This window comes from Epinephelus moara, chromosome 9 (assembly GCF_006386435.1).
Source record: "Epinephelus moara isolate mb chromosome 9, YSFRI_EMoa_1.0, whole genome shotgun sequence".
In the NCBI taxonomy this organism is placed as follows: Eukaryota; Metazoa; Chordata; class Actinopteri; order Perciformes; family Serranidae; genus Epinephelus; species Epinephelus moara.
This window is the reverse complement of record NC_065514.1, coordinates 6,413,493-6,434,734: the sequence shown is the minus strand read 5'-3', so window position 1 is coordinate 6,434,734 and position 21,242 is coordinate 6,413,493. Positions and strand designations below refer to the sequence as shown.

The following is a 21,242-nucleotide window of genomic DNA, read 5'->3' as shown; positions in this document are numbered from 1 at the left end:
AGAAATTCAAAGTCTAAATAAATAAATGTAACATATCCATGGTTTGCAGAAATCTACAACATCAACATTTATTCTGGTGACTGGATTGACAAAAAGGCAAAACAACAGAAGCAGAAATAAATTGTTCACAGCACAAAAGCAATGATCTTAAAGTGATCAGCACTTGGTGAGGAATAGGTATACAGCCTGATGGATGGATTTCATCAAAACTATTGAGCAGGTTGCCCCTGATCATTTATCTCTGTTGAAATAGTGCAAATGGGATCCATTAATCTTAAAAGTATAATTTGTCTGATTTATGAAAGTTCTCTTATTTCAAAACCTGTTGGAGAAACCTGCCTTATAGTCAGAGTTGTCTTGGTGGTGCATCTATAGCTCCATGCTGCAGTGTTTATGTTCCCAGGTTGTGCATCAGTCTGACTAAGAACGCCTCAGTCAGTGAGGACTGAGGTTTCTTGTCTGAGGTGTCTGTGTCTTGAAACAACTCAGCGGGACACGACTGCTGCATGGATTGAACCTGCAACCCTTTAGCTTATACAAGGATCGCTCTGACTACTCAGCCGCAATGACACCACTCTCCTTTCTGTCACACATCACTCATCGCATCACTGCACTCTGCTAACCTTTGTTCCAGTTTGAACCTGCTGTAAGGAGTCTGTCTGACAACACTCACAATAGGTATTTCCCTCACTGTCTCGGCACAGGTAAGTATCAGTCAGTGCCTGCACTGTGTTTGAGATGCACAAGAGGAACAGCTGTCTTGACAGCAAACATCTTTCTGTACAAGGCTTACAGCCTTTGCATGTTTGTGCCAGCTGCTTCTTAACAGCAGGCCAGTCAAACACTCGCCTGGACATAGTTAAAAGCAGATTAATCCCTGCATCTTGACTGTTGTGAGTTACTTTAAAACAGATTTGGGATGTTATGGTCAAAATGAAAAGGTAATTTGGCACTCATTGCAAAGATGACATCTCACAGCATTGTTTGTGTATTTGCTTGCTTATTCACTTGCTCCCTGTCTTGTACTGGTTCTATCTTTTCCTCTCACTGCAGTGTTTTGCTTTGATGCAAAAGTACAAGAAAAAGGGGTACAGGCTCCAAACATACAATTGTAAAAAAATAAATAAATAGTCAAGCTGAGCAAATTCAAGATGATAAACTGCAACAAACACTGAAAAGAGCAACCTAAACTTCTCCATAATGGAGTGTAGAATGTAGAATAGTTTACCAAGACCCCCTTTACACCTTGGATAAATATACGTTTGGGTCAGGGTGCAAACTAGCTCTCTTACTCTGGATCTGTCTTGCCTAAGAAAGGCAAAACGCAGAAAAAAAGGGGTTGGGTGACCAGATTGCAATCAGATAGTGCTTGATCATACCCAAATGCACTGTGGAGAGATTGTAATCTGATCGGCCAAACCACCTCCAGACGCGGTCAGGGACGCATTTTGACTACATTAAACATAAGTGTAAATGCAATTCCGTTTTCAATCTATTCCAAACCAGCAAGGTAACAGCCATCGACCAGTTAGCAAGCTAAGCTACTAACAAGGAAGCAGTAAGAGTGAAGCTCTAGCGAAAGTTCAGTCAGGAAGACAATACTTTTCATGCTCAGGCTGTAAGTTTTCTTTCTCACCCTGCCATTCACTCTTTGCATGTATGTTCACTCACTAGGTGTCATCGTCTGGGTCTGAGTCATCAGCTGTTTTCAGCTAATTCACAATTAACCAATGGCACAGCGACACACCTTCTCTGTCAGCCTATCATCTTACTGCTCCTCATTTTAAATATGGTTCTTTCTCTGCCGTAGTTCTATCTTGCTGCCGTCCTGCGCACCTTCCATCTCCCCATCACTACCTAGTTTTTACAGATTCATCAGCCTCATCAGCCATCAGCCTCCAGACTCATCAGCCACCTCCCCATTAACACCTAGACCTCTAGTTTCGCAGACCGGGCGAGGCGGAGGCGTGTCCGAATATACAGAACTGCGAGCAGATCTCCACAGGCTGATGATGCAAAGGTAGCCTGGGAGGAGGTCACCACAATTGTAAATCAATGTTGCGTTTCTCTCGTGCGCGCGCGCTCTCTCTTTCTCTCTCGCAGTCTCACTCTGTTTCTTTTCTTTTGACTTTTCTAAGATGACAGATGCTGAATATATACTCCCTATCTGATGCTGTGGCTGTTTGTGGTTGGCTGAGAGGGATGTGAACTCATTAGTTTGCAGCTGTGTTAATCAAATCAGGTTGGGTTTCCATTACGCGTGCCAAACGTGCCAAACGGTGCCAATCCCCTTTGATCTGACATCAGATGTGACGGGACAGTCGATATAGAGATACATTTATGTGCTGATTGCAGATAGTTGCATTGAATAGTGTTTTTTTGGGTATTTATTGCATTGTTAATGTGCCTGATATTCTGGAAACCTGCCTGTGAGGTTTTGGTGACGTGTGCGCACTGTCCGCCGGTCAGCCAAACTTTGGTTTACACCGGCTGCGCTCCGCCTGTGCTGACAGTAGACCTGGTTTCAGCTGGCGAGCTTTTAGCGCACCTTCGGCGAAGCCTTTTGACATGAAACAGCGCCAAGCTGGATCTGTCGACACCTCCCCCTGCTGCGCCGCCACACCCATCTCAGTGCACCTCGGTCTGCCAAACTACCAAACTGAGCGCGCCTCGGGTTGCGCTGCTCGAAACTAGCTCTGCGCGGGGTTCGCCACCCTGCGCCGCACCGGGAAACTAGAGCCCTAGTCTTTACCGACTCATCAGCCTCATACACTAAACAGCCAGCAGCCTCAGAGTCATCATCCACCACCACCAGTGTCTGGACTCCATGGAGGGATTTATCCTGCTGCCGCTCAGATGTCCCTCCATCACAAAATATGTCCCTCTAGTGTCCAAGCACCAAAGACCTCTGTTAAATCTTAATCAGCACAAATCATCCATAATCTGTACACCCATATTCTGTATTAAATATTACCTTCACTTCACTCTTCTGTCTCTCCTGATTGAAATGATTATGGATATTCAGGACATATGTGGATGGAGTCAAGATGAGACCAGTGTGTGCTTTCAGTTTGGTCCAATAAAAGTATCCAAGTGAAACTTACAACACAGCCATTTATGAAGCAATGGTTAAGTAAATGGTGGAAAATGGCTAGAACCAATCTGATCTCAAAGTGGACCCTGGAGACACATCTTAACACCAGGTGTACATTTAAGCAGACTAAATTATATCTGGATACAAGATACATTTTAATGCAAGGTGTAAGAGGGTCTTACAAAGCTTATATCCCTATAATCTAGTTCACAGTCACAGAAATTACCTGCAATTGACCTCCAACTCACTAAATCGAGCATTCGTTAACTTAATGTTCGTTCACTTAAGTGATGCTCATTGAGATCAGAATTTAAAAAAGGTAACCTGGATTTAAAAGAAAAATGTTGATAAAGGAGATCCCCATACAATACCCAATGACATTTTAATTGAATTTTTTAATTATTAAGATTCCTATAAAGCCAGAGGTACATGACATTCACACCTCTGATTTGTCAGTTATTTCTCAAAATCAAAAAACAGGATTAAAACTTCTCTCAGCACCAGAGGCCAGGCAAAGTTCAGCAGACAAAAGCAAAACTTTCTGGCATTCGGCCTAAGATGATTATTGCATTTTTCTCGGGAGATATGAATTTGAGAGTCATCTCCTGAAAGAATAATCCAAACAACACCTGAAAGGACAGGCAGGAAAAGACAAATAACTCTAAAGTACATAACTCACATAAAAAGGGAGACTGTTCCTCCTGGTGTAAAATATCCAGCAAAATTAAAAAATGGGTTGTGTATGTTAACATTAAAGACGCTCTGATCAATATTTCTTATCAGCAATGGATCAATTGATTGTGTAAGCATCAATTGGTACAACACCTAAGTTTGTAACTAGCTGTTGAACACAGAGGAAAATTCAGCAGCTAAAGAGCTTATATTTCTCTCAGGAGCTGGTAGAGACCAAAACAGAGCTAAAAGAAAACTCAATAATGGATTAATTTCTATCAGGTGGAGAGACCAACGACTCCAAATGAATGCTAATGTTGCTACGTGTCTGCTCAGTGTGCAAATGAGCCTGATAACAACTTGTTAACCCCGCCATCATGTTGCACACTTTCTCTGTCTCCCCCTGTTAATTTAACTGATGGTAAAAGCCTAGAATTACACCACGAGTGCTCTTAACCTGCGAGAACTGCTGCTTTCCTTGGTGGTGATGTGCGAGACAAAACATGAAATATGCTGATGTGTCTGAGTGAGCATTGAAGTGGTAATAAGTGGGTGACATCAAAGGCTGGAGTCTCTCATCTGTCAATTTATTACAGCAGAGATGACTGAAATGCAACAGGAGTTATGTAATGTGCAGGGAACGCACACCGCATATTAATGCGTCTTTCCAATGACTTGGGCAAGCTAATCAATATCCGTATGTAATATTAATGCCATTCTGGTGCATAATAGAAGCCAAAGTGAAATTATAAAGACTTGGTTCAGTGCTAGAAGGCTTTTAAAATCCTTTTTTTTTGCAGATTATGACACTGCCTTCAGACTACTGGGAGTGGAGCTCATTCACATATCAAACCGACTACGCGAATTCATTTATAGCCGGCCTGATACGTGAGCAGCCTCCTGTTTGTAGCAGTTATTTGTTTTCCAATCCACCCACAGATTTACATGCATTTAGATTAAAACTATCTTTAATCTTTCCCACCATCTGTCCCTCTCTCCTTCTGTTGTTCTACCAAAGAGACTTTAAACAGGTTATCAGAACTTTTGTTTTGTTTTGTTCTGAACCCTCCAACTCTTTCGTCTTACCGTGCCAGCCCATGGAGTACGGGAAAGAGATCTCAAACAGATTGTCGTACTTGGTCAGCAGTCGCTTCATGATGTCGGCCAGACCTGGTGAGAGGAGGAGGAGGAGGAGGTGGGTAGGGAGAGAAGGAGATATTGTTTGTTAGTATTGTTAATAATGAATGACGTGAGGAAAGGGAGCTGAAGCAGAGGGCATGTCAGGGTAAAAACCAGCAGATATTAACTTAAAACGAAGAAAAGACTGTGCATCAGCGGAACACTCAGTAAAGCTGTGAATTGAAAACAAGATGAAACTTTTATTATTCTTGATCGGACATGAAATATAAAACAAAATGCCTGAATACATGAGGAATGAGTCAGACAGATCAGAGACAGAAAAATAAGGCGCACAGCTGAACACATACAAAGACAAAATTTCTGTCTGACTCTCGAGTCGCCAGATAAAGAGCATCAGGTTGGAGATTCAAATCAAAAAATGTCCTTCATTTATCATTTATCACAATTAAGAATGAATTAATTATAAAGAGCAAATAAATCGTCAAAATTTAGGCTCTACAAAATGTATTTTTTTCCTTCTTTTTTTTTACATTCAAAGCATATATCAAGCTTTGAATGAAAAAAGGTCTCAATCTGAAAACAGTGATTCATCAGATTCAACGAATCAGTCTTTGTGCTCGGGTTTCAGCTTTGCCTCTTTCTTGTGTTTCCCGTCTCCCTTTCCTAGTGTCTCATGTTTGGCTGAATCCAAATGTCCGGGCTTCACCGCACTTGCAGACTTTGCGGGCGCGTTCACGGGAAGTCTGGGAGTGCTTAGGGTTGTCCGAATCCACAATTTAACCAGTCAACAGGGGGGGCCACATGTGGACTTTCTGCAGACTTCCACAGAGTCCACTTGGGGTGCAGACTTCAGCAGACTTCACTGATTTATTTACCCACAATTTATTGACGTTGTGGGTTTTTCATTTGCCGAAAAAAAAACCTATGATTGTGTAAAATAGTTACTGATAGTTAGGTCTATTAAAATGTTACTTGAACTGTGTGGGCCAGAAATAATACTCAACCACATCATGATACAGAGGAGTGTCTGGGCTCAGCTTTAGAGAGAGGGTAAGGAGCTCGGACATCCTTAGGGCGCTTGGAGTAGAGCCGCTGCTCCTTCGTGTCAAAAGGGGTCAGTTGAAGTGGTTCGGGCTTCCAGGATCCTCCTGGGCTCCTCCTGTTAGAGGTGTTCCAGGTACGTCCCACTGGTAGGAGGCCCCGGGGCAGACCCAGAACACGCTGGAGGGATTACATATCTCATCTGGCCTGGGAACGCCTTGGGGTCCTCCAGGAGGAGCTGGAGAGCGTTGCTGGGGAGAGGGACGCCTGGGGTGCTTTGCTCGGCCTGCTGCTCCTGTGACCTGGCCCCGGATAAGCGGATGAAAATGGATGGATGGATCATGATACAGAGATATGTGTAGGCTGCAGAGGGACTGAAATGCTAGGTGGTGAAATATGCTAAAAATCAGCCGTTTGCAGTCTCCCTCGCAGACTTTACGTGATGACAGTAAATTCATCACACTACGTACAACTGAAGTCTGCGAGGGCTCAGTCTGCAAGTCCAGATTATGGACATTTGGATTCAGCATCTCTGTCTCTGTGTGTTTGCTGGGTGTGGCCTCCTGGTTCCCTCCTCCTGCCGATCCTCCTGAGTGCCAGCAGCTGCTGAACCTGCACACCTGAACCACATCTACAATCAAGCCACTGCAGTATAAAACCCCGGCTCAGACATCCAGACCGTTTCGTCTCCTTTGCCGTACAGACATCAGGGCCAACTTCAAGTTTTTCAACACTTTGTTTTTTGTACTTTTGGGCATCAATTCACACTTTGCTCTGTGTGTCAGGTTCACCACACCAGCCTCAACCATAACCCTGCTGAAACCCATCTGACAATACTCAGAGAATTAATGTCCCAGTGATGAGCAAACACTGTTCTTCCAACTTTGCCCACTCTTGATTGATCTAATTCTCAATGGTGATTAATTGATTACTGAATAATCATTAACACCCCTACATTAGACTTTACCCTCAACAATTCCACTTCTTGTTTTAACCGCTGTGGGCAAACTGAGGGCAAAAATAGTTTCTGGCATCCACTGCCTGCAGCATCTGATTTTGATTTGTTATTCTGTGTTGATCCTTCAGTGTGAAACAGTGGTAATGGGCCGTGTCTCAGAAGACACCTATCGTACCAATCCGTCTTATCTATGTGCCTTGGGCTTCACACCGCCACTGCACAATAGCTCAATCAGCTAAACAGACTCTCAGCTGTCAACACAAGTCTCTCCAACGAGCCCAGAGTTGATTCACAGATGCAGTGAGGTTTGTCCTTGAGAGGGAATCTCACCAGATCCCCTCCATCTTAAGAGAGCTCTTCTCTGGCAACAACAACAACATCTGCTGGAGTCATTTAAATAAAATAATGTTCAGGAGAAATGGAAGTGAATGATAGTTAATAACTGATTTATTTAATGATTACCGAAGCATTTTATTGTTTGACAAAATGTATTATATTAAAGGGGGTGACAGCAAACAAATACATGCAACAACTATAAACTTCAATGTGCTGCCATAACTTTACCACATAGACACACACACACACACACACACACACACACACACACACACACACACTCACAGGAGGCCCCCTGGCCAGGAACCAAAGCTGCAGGTTCCCCACAGAGCCGCTGAGTCACCTTAAACTGGTCTTAATTGCCTTAGCGCTCTCTCAGTCACTCACTCTGTCAGCACCTTCACACACACACACACACACACTCACCATCCCTCTCCTCCGCTGTCAGGTCAGTGAGCCTGAGGACATGTCGTCGTGGTAACAACAGCGTCTGGTAGGGCCACGTCGCCCAATATGGAACCACCGCCAGCCAATCAGAACTCTCCACCACCACACGTTCCTACAGAAGAGACACAGTTACGATGTTTTTGATTTTTCGGGGAAGTGATATTATGCATGTTGTGTTCCAGGAGTAGGAGAACACTTCTCACAGTCACATTACATTTATAATAAGGCAAGGCAAGTTTATTTGTACAGCACAATTCGTACACAAAGTAATTCAAAGTGCTTTACAGAACAAGAAAATGCATTAAAATCACAATACAAAATAAAAACATAAATAATCATTATAAAATGAACTTTAAAAGAGAAGAGTGCAGATAAGATCCTTTCAGTCATATGCACAGTGAAATAGAGCTGTTTTGAGCCTAGATTTGAACATTGTCAGAGTAGAGGCCTGTCTCACATCTTCAGAAAGACTGTTCCAGATTTTAGCTGCATAAAACTGGAATCCTGATTCCCCATGTTTAGTCCTGACTCTGGGCACCAGCAGGAGGCCGGTCCCTGAGGTCCTCAGAGTCCGAGATGGTTCATATGGCACTAACATGTCAGAGATGTACTTTGGTGCTAGGCCGTGGAGAGACTTGTACACAAGCAGAGCTGCTTTAAAGTCTATTCTCTGAGCCACAGGAAGCCAGTGTAGAGACCTGAGCACAGGACTAATGTGCTCGTACTTCCTGGTTCTGGTCAGGACCCGAGCAGCAGCATTCTGGATGTACTGCAGCTGTCTTACGGCCCGTTTGGAGAGGCCAGTGAGCAGGCCGTTACAGTAGTCTAACCTACTAGAGACAAATGCATGGATAAGTCTCTCCAGGTCAGGTTTAGACACTATACCTTTGATTTTGGCAATGTTTTTTAGATGGTAAAAAGCTGCTGATGTTATTGATTTGATGTGGCTGTTAAAGTTCAAGTCTGAATAATGCACAATCTACAAATCCAGCCTGAAGTCTGATTTATAGTAGGACGTTTGACACTTCTGATGAGTGTTTCTCGACAGACATTACGTATTTTCAACACTTTTCTGTCATGTTGCGCACCTGAAGAATTCTGTTATGTCATGGACACTGTCACATTTTGTCACACAGTGTGTTTGGTAAGACACAGCGAGCCTCTCTGACACATCTACTTGAGGCTTGTGTGTCCCAGTGTGGGCAACACAGGGTCAAATCTAGTGGACCAGATCATCAAAATGGTTGGTAGACATCAGAAAATAACAAATCTTCTTGTCCATGTCCTACATTTGTTGGACTAAGACTTAAGGTGTGTTCCAAATCCTATACTTATTCTATCCTTATACACAATTTGGACATACTACTTTCTCATCACATTACGCCCTGAACTTTGACCCTCTTGCTTTTGTATCTGTTACCTTGGAAATTAAAAAAAAACGTTGCAATTTATGTGGTTTAAATTTAAAGTTATAATTGCACAGATTGTGGATCCTAACATATTATATTTCTGACAGTGAAATTACATCTGCAGCTCTCTGTCACTGTTATTTTCGTAGGTATGTCCTTTTGTTGATTGTGATATTTCTGATTATTTTGTTCACTTAAACAATCAATATTACTTTTATTATTATTCCACTTGTCATTAGTTACTTGAATGTGCTGTCATCTGTCATTGCGACTTCTGAGAGCTGTCAAACAGCTGTTGATGTGTTGTCAAGCTGTCATCTGTTTGCGGCTCAGAGGACCGTGGGTCAAAAAAGCCAGAAAAGCATGCTGACTTACATACTGCAAAATCGGACCGGATGTAGTAGGACATCCTGGTATTTTTGGCAAACTGTATTTGACATACTATGTATTGGGACATACCAAATCTTTTTCTGGCATACTACATAGTATGATAGCTATGGGGGTTAGAACACACAGATATTCATCCTGTAGCTCCCTTGTTTGGTCTGATGGACGAACTGACCACCTTATCTCTTACACTTCTGTTGTCCTTTTCGTAGAAGTAAGTTTAAAGTCTCTTCATCTTCAATTAACACTTATTCAGACAAATCCCTCCATTATCAAAATGTAACAGGATACAACGTGGCACAATTATAGAAACAAAACAAACAGCTATTCGATCCAGAAGATACAATCCAACTAAACAAGCCAGCTGATAGGGGTGTGACAATCCATCGATCTGGATCGATATATAGATTTAATGATCAATGCCCGAGCCACCTCAACTGACCCCTTTCGACACGTAGGAGCAGCGGCTCTACTCCGAGCTCCCTCCAGATGTCCGAGCTCCTTACCCTATCTCTAAGGCTGAGCCCAGCCACCCCACGGCGGAAACTCATTTCCACTTGTATCCGCGATCTCATTCTTTCGGTCACTACCCAGAGTTCATGACCATAGGTGAGGGTTGGGACGTAGATTGACCAGTAAATTGAAAGCTTTGTTTTCTGGCTCAGCTCCCTCTTCACCATGACGGACCGGCGCAGCACCCGCATCACTTCAGAAGCCGCACCAACCCGCCAATCCATCTCACGCTCCATTCTACCCTCACTCGTGAACAAGACCCCAAGATACTTGAACTCCCTCACTTGAGGCAGTAACTTTCCCCCAACCAGGAGAGGGCAAACCACCGGTTTCCAACAGAGGACCATGGCCTCAGACTTGGAGGCGCTGACTCTCATCAACCTCCTGGGCGCACGTCCCACTGGTAGGAGGCCCCGGGGCAGACCCAGAACTCGCTGGAGGATTACATATCTCGTCTGGTCTGGGAACGCCTTGGGGTCCCCCAGGAGGAGCTGGAAAGTGTTACTGGGGAGAGGGATGTCTGGGGTGCTTTGCTTGGCCTGCTGCCCCCACGACCCAGCCCCGGATAAGCATATGAACATGGATGGATGGATGGATGGATGATCCAATATCATCAATGCAAAATGAAAACATTGATACATATCATCATCTTCAGTATATGCTTTTATTTTGAAAGTCTGTACCGTCATCAAAAGCAGATTGTGTGTTAAATGGGCAGACAATATCATCTCATATTGATCCCAGGTCCCTAAATCGCGTGGAATCGAAATCGTATAGTGGCAGACTTTGTAACATCTGCAAATATCGTATTGTTGTCCAAAGAATCAATATAATACTGTGATGACCCCAGTGATTTACACCCCTACCAGCTGAAAGACAACGAGAATCTTTGGCAGAAGCATAAACTGAAAATGTTACACAGCTCTTTCATTTCTGCCAAGTGACACTCAATTAATCAAAGTGTGTCAGACTTGCACCTATTCGTCTCGACAGGGGAAGTATATTTAAAAAGATAATGTTACATTGTTTTAATATTGCATTGTAAGACCAAACCTAGTGCTGGTTAAATGTCATCAGCCAGTCAAGTGGCGACCTTTGAGAATGGACAGGGAAGACGAACAACTGACATTTCTCTAACCCTGTCGGTCTAGACGGAAATATATCGACAACTATTTGATGAATTGCCATGAATTCGCATCGACATTCATGGCTCCCAGAGGATGAACCCAACTGACTTTCGTGGTGGCGCTAGAAGAGGTGGCTTTTAGAACGTTACCACTCAGAAGAACTACAATGGGAAGGTCAAAGCATAATTAGTACTTATCATATCTGTTTTTTGCAGATCTCAGAAGTAAACTGCTGCTTTCTAAACCTCTTTAGAATCGTTCACATCAATGGGAGCCAGTGGACCTGACCCAGAAAATCTGAAATTAGTGTATACAATCTGAGCATAATGAACATCATCCAGCTAATTGAGCTCATGAACACATCTCTTCAGTGAATCTAAGTTCTTAAAAACCAGTTAGAGCCATCTTAGCAGCCAATTTACCAACTACAAACCTAATATTTCACATTAGAGAGGACTGCTGGTCCCAGAACCATCTGCTGCCACGACTCATCTCGTTTCATGATTTTGCTTTGCCTGTTTTTTCTCCAGTCCGTCTCTTTTTATGTCTGCTGTTTTTCTGAAAGTCCTTTAGATAATTACTGTAAACTCTTTCAAAGCCAAATGTTGATTAAAACGCTGATGAAATGACCATACTTCAGGAACATTTACCCACGTACGTCATAATGAACGCACAAAAACAAACAGGGAAAGACAGCGCACACATGAACCTGATCAGACCGCTCTGGCTTATTAAGTCATCTCACAGCGTGTACTCAGACAAGAACAACATGAATCAAAACAGGAACTAAGTCTGACAGAGAACGCTCCTACTTTACAACAAACTGAGATCAACGTGGCAATAAAACAGGTCAGTCAGAAATAGCCTGTTGCAGGAAGAAGCCCAATTATCATAAACTGTTTAAATGCAGAATGTGTCAGAGGCTGGGATTTAACAAGCTGATGAGTGGGCACAAACACGACCTGACCTTGGTATTACAATCCATCAGAAATAGATTAGCTCAGTGTGTGTGAGTGTGTGTGTTTGTGTGCTGAACAGCAGCGGTAGGAGTCTGATGAAATTCAGTTCCATATCAATCCCAAAACACCACCGACAATCTGTCTCTCTGTCTTTCTCTTTGCATTGGGTTTCCAGCAACTGCACTTTAACATATATTCCCCAGCACATATCCACGTGTGCCTCAGTCTGATCATGAACTGAAATGGAAATGCTGGTGTGCAGAGGCCTCAGAGCACAAACAACAATTTGCAGCAGGGTCGATCGACCGTACAGTGTAGTCCTTAACGCTGTCTTAATTGATTTTTTTTGGCCACTTGGGGGCAGAAGACCCTCACAACAAGCTGGTAAACACACAGTCCTGACAGATAATCATCTTATAAATTTGTTATGGCAAAGGTGTTCGCAAACAACGGCCTGTTTACACAGACAGCAGATGGAAAGTAATATTGGCATCCATATGATTTTGGCCACCGGATGAATGCAAAGTCAAATATACTGTTTCCTTCGAGCTAGCTGTTTGGTGCTTAGCAGGTAGCATAAAGTGGATTTATCACAGCTAGTCTGCTAAAAAGAGTTGTCAGGTGCTGCTGTTGTGCTATCTTGTCAGACAGGGGGCCAATTAACGCCCCAAAGTTGGAATAAATTTTGGCAAGGGAAAAAAAGAATACTACCTTTCTCCAAAATGGTGTATTCAAATATTTCTGCATACTGAGGTCCCTAAACAGTCTTGGAATTGCATAAGCTGGGTCTGACTGGAAAACTGAGGGTTGACAACCATATGCTCTTAACTCTATGTCAGTTTAGCATGCAGTTTATCCAATATATGATTAAAATAGCCCTCAAGATTAAATGAATAAATTAAGAAAATATGTTCAGCCTTTTTGTTAACTCTTGATTTGACAGTGATTTAATACCTTTCAGTAATATCTTCAGTTAATGTTTAATCATTCATTGGAGGGCATTTTTTGTCAGGGACAAATATGACTTCCTCTGCTTTTTGAAATACAAGGTCTTGACATATAGTGGAGATAAAATACACATGGAAATATGATTAATTGGATTATATTCATAGGGAATATAAAATTTTGCACAGTGACACCATTATGATTTTGTATAGCGATTTTGCACTACCGACCCCCCCAGCAATGAGTGTGGATGAGGTGCCCACTTAGGAAATATGAGCTCGGGGAGACAATATTTTCCAAATGCCTGGCCTGAGAGGGGACTTCATAGCAGCCCTTTGGCATGATCTCTGTGTAAATAGGGCTACTGACACATCAGGCAAACATTTACCATAATCAAGTCGAATTTTAGCTCCATGTAAAGTAAATTGAGTGACATCTGCCTTGATGCAGTTTACATGATTGTATAACTGCTGATTCTCATTCCGGCCTTGTTACATATTGACGTTAAGTCGTGGACTTTCCATGTCCACATATGACGTGCAAGGGATCCTGGGTGGTTTGGTTGCTGACGTTCTGTTTTCTGTTTTTGCAGGAAATGTACAGTTGAATACAGTATCTTCCAAAATAAAAGCACTACGTCTGTGCAACACTGAGAATTGACGCTATTTGTCCTTTAACAACAAAAGCACGTGGTTGGGTTTAGGAAAAAAGAACAGGGTCTGGCTTTACAATCTTTTGGGAAGCAAACAGCGGCCTCCCGGGTGAAAGTTGGTGGTTGTTGGACCCACCCAACACCCCTCACGCCCACCCTATTCGAACTTCCGCTGCCTCCGTGTTTCCTCCTGACGCAACTGGGCCCTTTTAAACAACAACAACAACCAGCTGCGTATCATGCCAATGTGAAAGGTGGGCTTTTTTCATTGGTGTCTGACACCAGAAATCACTGACCAAGTGGCGGTTTTCGATGACTTCAGAGTGAGACTGGGTTGAATAAATCGCCACCATGATTAACTGCTGGGACTTACCTTTGACAGTCTGTAGGAATAACTAATTTATTGCTACTTCTGCTAGCTCATCGGGAGTTACACCCATAAACATTTCTACAGTGGCACCCCTAACATTAAAGTTGATCAGAAAATTCTCATTGTTAGATGGAAACGTGCATAGTTTACATATTAATCGGTGGGCTCTTTTAGTTTTAGATGTATCCTGCCTTTTTTCATTTTACTTCATTTTTCCTATCCTGCATTTATACAGTATGTCAGTCGACTGCATTAATATATGCTTGTGCTGTTCTGTGTGAACAGTATAAAAACTAATTAAAATCAAAAAACTGATTAGCAGTAAGCATACACCAAAGCAAAGAGAGTGTTGGGGCATCCCGGGCCATAAATCTCCCAGAGGTTTGAACAAACTTGTCCAGGCATTAGTGCATAATTAAGGCATCTACAGGGAATGCTGTGGTGTTTAATAACTGTGGAGGAAAACATCGAGTAATCTAACTGAATCCCAAAGTGTTCACTTCTCTTAATGAACTGTACTTGCAGTATAGGATTCTACTTAGTGCCTGCTGCAATAAGACTTTGACTAACAGCTTCAATTTCAGCGGATATTTTTGAAAGAAAGAGAAAGAGCAGGGAATAAAAAGGAGGATCTGTTGACACCATTATGTATGACATTTTGAGTTGTTATTCAAAACACTGAGTTTACATATTACACTTCCTTTCAACAGATTTTTCTGGTCAAGATTTCAGCTGTCTCAGTCATCCTCCGTAACCTTCCTCACAATCTTTTCCCACCACATTTGTCCTCTGCTGCCTTTAACAGGATTATAAAGGAGCAGAATGAAGATAGAAAAATAAGAGGGAATCAGGATGGAGGAGGAGGAGGAGGAGTGGAGTGAAGAGGGAGAAGGAGGATGTTCTAAAACAGACACCTCACAGACTGCAAATCCCAAAGAGTTTTATTCAATTAGCTTAGAAAGTTTTTGTTTCAAAGTCAAGAGTGTCACCAAGGAGCCGAACCCCAATTCAAACTCCTCCAAACACTGCAGTGTGCCAATTTACGGTCCTAACCCTGGGTCAGAGAGACAGCAGCAAAAAAAGAGAGACACAAACACACACACACAAACACACACACACTAGTGGACAGGAACGAGTAGTTTAAGGCATTCTTGCAAACACACACACACAAAGACGCACACACACACACACACACTTGTGCTGATTTTATAAAGGTCAGTCCCCATGAGCAGCTGTCTAGGAGATTCAAGTGTCTTCTCTTCTCTAAACCTTAATGCTATCCCCCCTCTCTTTCTCACACACACCCACACACACTCCCAGTGGAACAGGTATCAGCTCGCTCCCTGAATGAATCAGTGGCTGTCTGATTTCTCTTTCTCTTCTTACCTCCACATCTGTGAGACTTTGAGTCTTGCTTCTCTGCCTCCTTCTCACTTTGTGCTCAAACTCCATTGTTTTTTTGTTTTTTTTACTCTACCATCAAACCCATTCTCCCTCTTCAACTATTCTTAAAGGTAACTGAAATACTTTTCTTTTAGTCACTCAAATGAATCAGCTTTAATTCAAGTGCAGAGACCCTACTCTTGAGACAGACCAAGTGGATTTCAGCTTTGTGTGTCGCAGCTAATCAGCCAAAAATAATGACGCTGATTTGTTGCAGATTTGTTGTAGGAAAGAAAAACAGCAAAGTAGTTGCAGGTTTCACTTTGTCCCCACTTTTATTCAGGCTACTAATCATTTTGTCCTGTTATAATGTCTAGTGTGAATGCTAAACTCTGTAGTTGCATACCTGGTGTAAAATAAAGTTGAAATGATGTTTGATTCATTGATTAGCTCAGCCAATATCTGACCAGTAATTAATTTCATAGAGTCTACACTGGTCGCCCAGCCCAAAAATGGTCCAGGGTGCGAATTTGTGAACCCTAGGATCGTGAAGGCATGGCCCACCTTACTCTGCCTTAGGCCCCGATCAAAAAGAAAGCATTTTGCAGGTGTTGCCAGGCAACCACCCCATCACGTCCTTACACTAACCTTCTTGTGTACCATTTTTCTACCGTTAAAGGGACAGTGCACCCAAAAATGAAAATTCAGCCAGTATCTACTCACCCATATGCCGATGGAGGCTCAGGTGAAGTTTTAGAGTCCTCACAACACTTGCGGAGATCCAAGGGGAGAGGGGGTAGCAACACAACTCCACCTAATGGAGGCTTAAGGTGCCTCAGATTCAAACGTCCAAAAACACATAATTGAAACCACAAAATATCTCCATACTGCTCGTCTGTAGTGATCCAAGTGTCCTGAAGCCCCGACATAAAAAGTTGTTTGGAAAAACATCATTTGAACTCTGTTTTTTCGCTGGTTTCGTGCGCAAGCTAAAAACAGACGAGCAGTATGGAGATATTTTGTGGTTTCAATTATGTGTTTTTGGACGTTTGAATCTGGGGCGCCGTCAGCCTGCATTAGGTGGAGTTGTGTTGCTACCCCCTTTCCCCTCGGCATATTGGTGAGTAGATAATGGCTGAATTTTCATTTTTGGGTGCACTATCCCTTTAATATAGAAGACGTCACCACTTGATGGTGGGCTATCCCGCTTTTGGAAGGAAGGTCCATCTGTGGCGCAGCTTTGAGTGGCATAGCGTGTCTAATCTGATAATGGAAGTGCAAATCGGCGTGGCATGGCTTGACTCAGCGCGGCCAAAAGTGACAGTGGAAAAGGCCCAAAGTCTGCCACCCAAAAAGGTTTCATGGTCATGCAACCAAAAGAAGTCAACGTAAATGACGGTCGTTCTACTACAAAGTACATCCCTTATGTCTACATATAGGCAGGACAGTAAAACAAAAAATTTAACCTCAACAACATGTAACCAGAATATGCTAGGCTAAGCTAACAGCTGCTGGCTCTATAGCTGTGTATTTATGGTGCATGCATACCTGAGAATGGTATCAATCTTATCAACTAACTCTCGGCATGAAGATAAATACCGTGTCTTCCAAAATATCAAACTATTCATTGAAGATAAACATTTCAAACAAAATAAATTAAATTAAAAAAAGTTTGTATTTTAATATTCTACTGCTTCTTCTAAAGCTTTAAAAAGTAAGGCTGCAAAAAATAACATCATTTCTGCATTTATTTTGTTGAGACAACTTCATATTTTCTAGTAGGCAGTGTGAACAAACACTAAACAGTCTGGTTAAATAAACACCTGTAAAAATGTACTTGCTGTTGTTTGCTTTTCAGGACTTTCTCTGACACAAACTTTTAATGAAATGCTAAAAAGTAATAAAATGAAGGCTTTCTGTTCGATCTAAAACAGATGTAAGAACGTGCATACACAAACACAGCACAAGAAACAAAGAGTGACATCAAATGCTCATCTATAACCTGCCATTAATACTCAAACTCAAAGGACGACTTCGAGGTGGAAGCCTAAAAGGTAATAAAGGACTGCAAGGACTGTTTATCTCATCAGGAGTAAAGTGGCTGCACATCTGATTGGCTTATCACTGATAGACAAGTGAACCCAGTTTCAAGAGGGGGTTTAGTTGCGAATATAACCTGAGATTAAGTGCATCACATAGTAAAGTATCAAAAAAGCCATGTCTCTGAGGGAGCAAAGTAAAGAAGCCATGTCTCTGTCAGGTCTAATTCTCCTGCAGAGACTTAGTTCACAGCCTCCACCAAATGTCTGCTTACTAATTAGACGTTTGCCATAAAGCTTAATGCGCTGAGTGCTCTGTTAGCCGCTGCCTTTGATGGTTACTGCTGCTGATGCTCCGCACACACATGACTGGAACATCACTCTCTCACACACACACACACACACACACACACACACACACACACACACAGTTGGTTTTCCTAATATTCACGCAGGTTAAAGATGGATGCCGCAGCATTATGCTAATGAGCATCTCTGCTGTCCAATGACACGCTTCACCGACTGAAAGACAGGCGGTGTGCTGATAGGAAAAAGGAGAAAGATGAAGTGAGAGAAAGAGGGGGAAGCATGATGGGGAAGGTGGAAGTGGATGGATGAAGGGAGAGGCAATGAGGGTAGGCACGGTGAGAAAAACTCTCATATTTAGAGACATTTAAAACGTTCCACCGATGTTTATTATAAACTATTATCACACAGTTAGCTGGAATGACTCTCCATGGTCATCAAATCCAAATTTTAGTGAGGTAATCCATTTAGCAATTTAATATAAGCACGTGCCTTTTAAGCAGCTTCTATTGGTTGATTCACTGTGTCTGACCTTTTGTAGACTGGGATGCCAGATTTGCTGCATATATTAACTAAAGCGGACCTAGATGAGACCAGAGAGACCGAAAACTACAACTTTCTGAGGGTAAAATTGACCTCAAATGTTCTTTAATAAGATGAATTGCCGGTAACACTTTACTTGAAGGTATCTACATAAGGGTGACATGACACTGTCATAACTATGACATGACACTGTCATGAACTTGTCATAAACATTATGTAATGTCATAAATGTTTATGACTGCTGACATTAAGTGTCATTTGGTTTTTGTAATGACAAGTTGACATTGTTTGGGATGTCTTGATTATGACAACTTGACATTAACCAGGATGACATTACCAGAAGTTGTCTTTGTAATGACAAGTTGACATTGTTTGGGTTGTCTTGATTATGACAACTTGACATTAATCAAAGTGACATTACCAGAAGTTGTCTTTGTCATGACAAGTTGACATTAAATTTGTTTGGGATGTCCTTATAATGACAACTTGACATTAACCAGGATGACATTACCAGAAGTTGTCTTTGTCATAACAACTTGACATTAAATTTGTTTGGGATGTCCTGATTATGACAACTTGACATTAACAAGAAATGCACCTCTTTTTGTGTTTATGACAAGTTGACATAATGATTGTTACAAAGAAATCTTCCTGTAATGTCATTCTGGTTAATGTCAAGTTGTCATGACAAAGACGACTTCTGGTAATGTCATCCTGGTTAATGTCAAGTTGTCATTATAAGGACATCCCAAACAAATTTAATGTCAAGTTGTCATTATAAGGACATTACCAGAAGTTGTCTTTGTCATGTTGACATTAAATTTGTTTGGGATGTCCTTATTATGACAACTTGACATTAATCAAAGTGACATTACCAGAAATTGTCTTTGTCATGACAAGTTGACATTAAATTTGTTTGGGATGTCCTTATAATGACAACTTGACATTAACAAAAAAATACTCTTTGTGTTTATGACAAGTTGACATACTGATTGATACAAAGACATCTTCCTGTTATGTCATTCTGGTTAATGTCAAGTTGTCATTATAAGGACATTCCAAACAAATTTAATGTCATATGATGTCATTTAATGTTAAGGTCATAATGGTGTTATGACAGCCAGTTTTGTGTCGTATCCTGCCAGACATCTATCCGACCGAGTGTTAGAATGAGTCTGTAACCTTGCACATCTAATTATAATAATCATTATGTCACCTTGTCATAAACACAAAAAGAGGTGCATTTTTTGTTAATGTCAAGTTGTTATGACAAAGACATATTCTGGTAATGTCATCCTGGTTAATGTCAAGTTGTCATAATCAAGACAACCCAAACAATGTCAGCTTGTCATTACAAAAACCAAATGACACTTAATGACAGCAGTCATAAACGTTTATGACATGTACATAATGTTTATGACAAGTTCATGACAGTGTCATGTCATAGTTATGAGAGTGTCACTCTTATGTAGATACCTTCAAGTAAAGTGTTACCGTATTGCCTTTGTGTTTATACGTATATGTCCGTACCTTTTTCTCAGCCTCTTGTCTGGCGTATTGCAGCAGCAGCGGTTCTCCATATTTCTGATAGTAGGCTCTCTGACAGCGATCTGACAGAGCCGGCTCATTAGGCAGGAAGTTGCTGGCCCACACCTACGATATCACAAGAAGCAGGAAGAAGATGGAGGAAGACGTTGATGAGACACAACAGAAATCTAGAAAACCTTAACATTATGTATGTGTTTGTCTGTTTAGAGAATTAACGTGGTAACAAGCAATCTGCCCACATTTCCCCCTCTCCCCTGATTTCAAATGACCTCATTAAACCTGTGATTTAATGGGGTTATTTATCAATACTATTCAATCAATGGCTGTTTCACAGGTGCAGGGATTTCTGAGTTTCAAAACTCACTTTCATTTTCCCATTCGGGCTTTTTAGATTGATAAATGAGTTTCCCCCTGCAGCCGCTGGCTTTCATTTATTTCAATACAGTGTAAAAAATCAACTTGCAGACACTAAAATGTAATTGAGATAGGTACTTCATCACAGCGAACAGCAAGGGGCCATACACAGGCCCTGAAAACACATTTTCTCAATCAGCTTCTCACTGTGAGTGTTGGGGTGTTTAAGTACGCAAACGCAAAAAATTCTGCCAAACTTATAACAGTTGTGGTTATTTCACAAGATGTTTTCTCTGTCACTGGTTTGAAGTGGATGGGGATATGTTGGAAAAAAGTTGATGTCTCTCATTTCCATGCATCAATCATGATTTAGCAACATCTGAGTCAGAATCAGTTGTTGGGTTGTTTGTTTGCTGGCGAGCGGCTGTCAATCAAATCTGAGCAAACCTCAACCACACAGTCCTGATGAAGCAGATTAGCGGAGGTTTCACTTAAACTCTCAGTAAATACCACCGGGAAGTTAAGTATTATAGAGAAATGCTTAAGATTTAAAACTAAGATTTAAGGGGCTTTAAAGGGAAACTTCGGGACTTGGTATTTCGGTAAAACCTGGACCCTATTTTCCTTTGTTTTTGTGCCTACAGCCCCGTTTCCACCGAACACTGTCGGTATGGTACATAGACCCTCTGCCAAAAAATCAACCAACACTGGACACTCTTAGCTTGCCACAACTACCATCCAACTCTCAGAGAGCAACAACATCACCGACTTCATGTGGAGAAAGGAGTGAAGAATGAAGTTGAGGAATCTTTGGGTGAAGCAGAAAGGGTGGCGTTAACTTGTGACGCCTTGACTTCAAGGTCAGTGGATTCATATGTGACTATAACGCCACATTATCTCACAGAGGACTGGAGACTGCTGTCTCACGTTCTCAAAACTAGAGCAGAGCACGAAGGTCAGACCGGTGCAAACACTGCACACCTCCTGCTAAATGCAGTACAAGAATGTAACAGACAACG

At 41.9% G+C, this 21,242-nt stretch overlaps 1 protein-coding gene and 1 long non-coding RNA gene across 2 annotated transcripts in view; one reads left to right on the top strand and one right to left on the bottom strand.

Annotated features, from left to right (window-relative positions):
• The window catches only part of LOC126395214 (uncharacterized), a 903,426-nt gene that overhangs the window by 851,070 nt on the left and 31,114 nt on the right, over positions 1–21,242 (top strand). The gene's annotated exons all lie outside the window — the stretch shown is intronic.
• Positions 1–21,242, bottom strand: part of galt (galactose-1-phosphate uridylyltransferase) — a 56,624-nt gene that overhangs the window by 11,258 nt on the left and 24,124 nt on the right. Inside the window, exons 7-9 of the mRNA XM_050052467.1 lie at positions 19,852–19,974; positions 7,668–7,800; positions 4,853–4,936 (exon numbers count right to left, since the gene is read on the bottom strand). Coding sequence (XP_049908424.1) covers positions 4,853–4,936; positions 7,668–7,800; positions 19,852–19,974 — 340 coding nt within the window. The remainder of the gene's footprint in view (positions 1–4,852; positions 4,937–7,667; positions 7,801–19,851; positions 19,975–21,242) is intronic.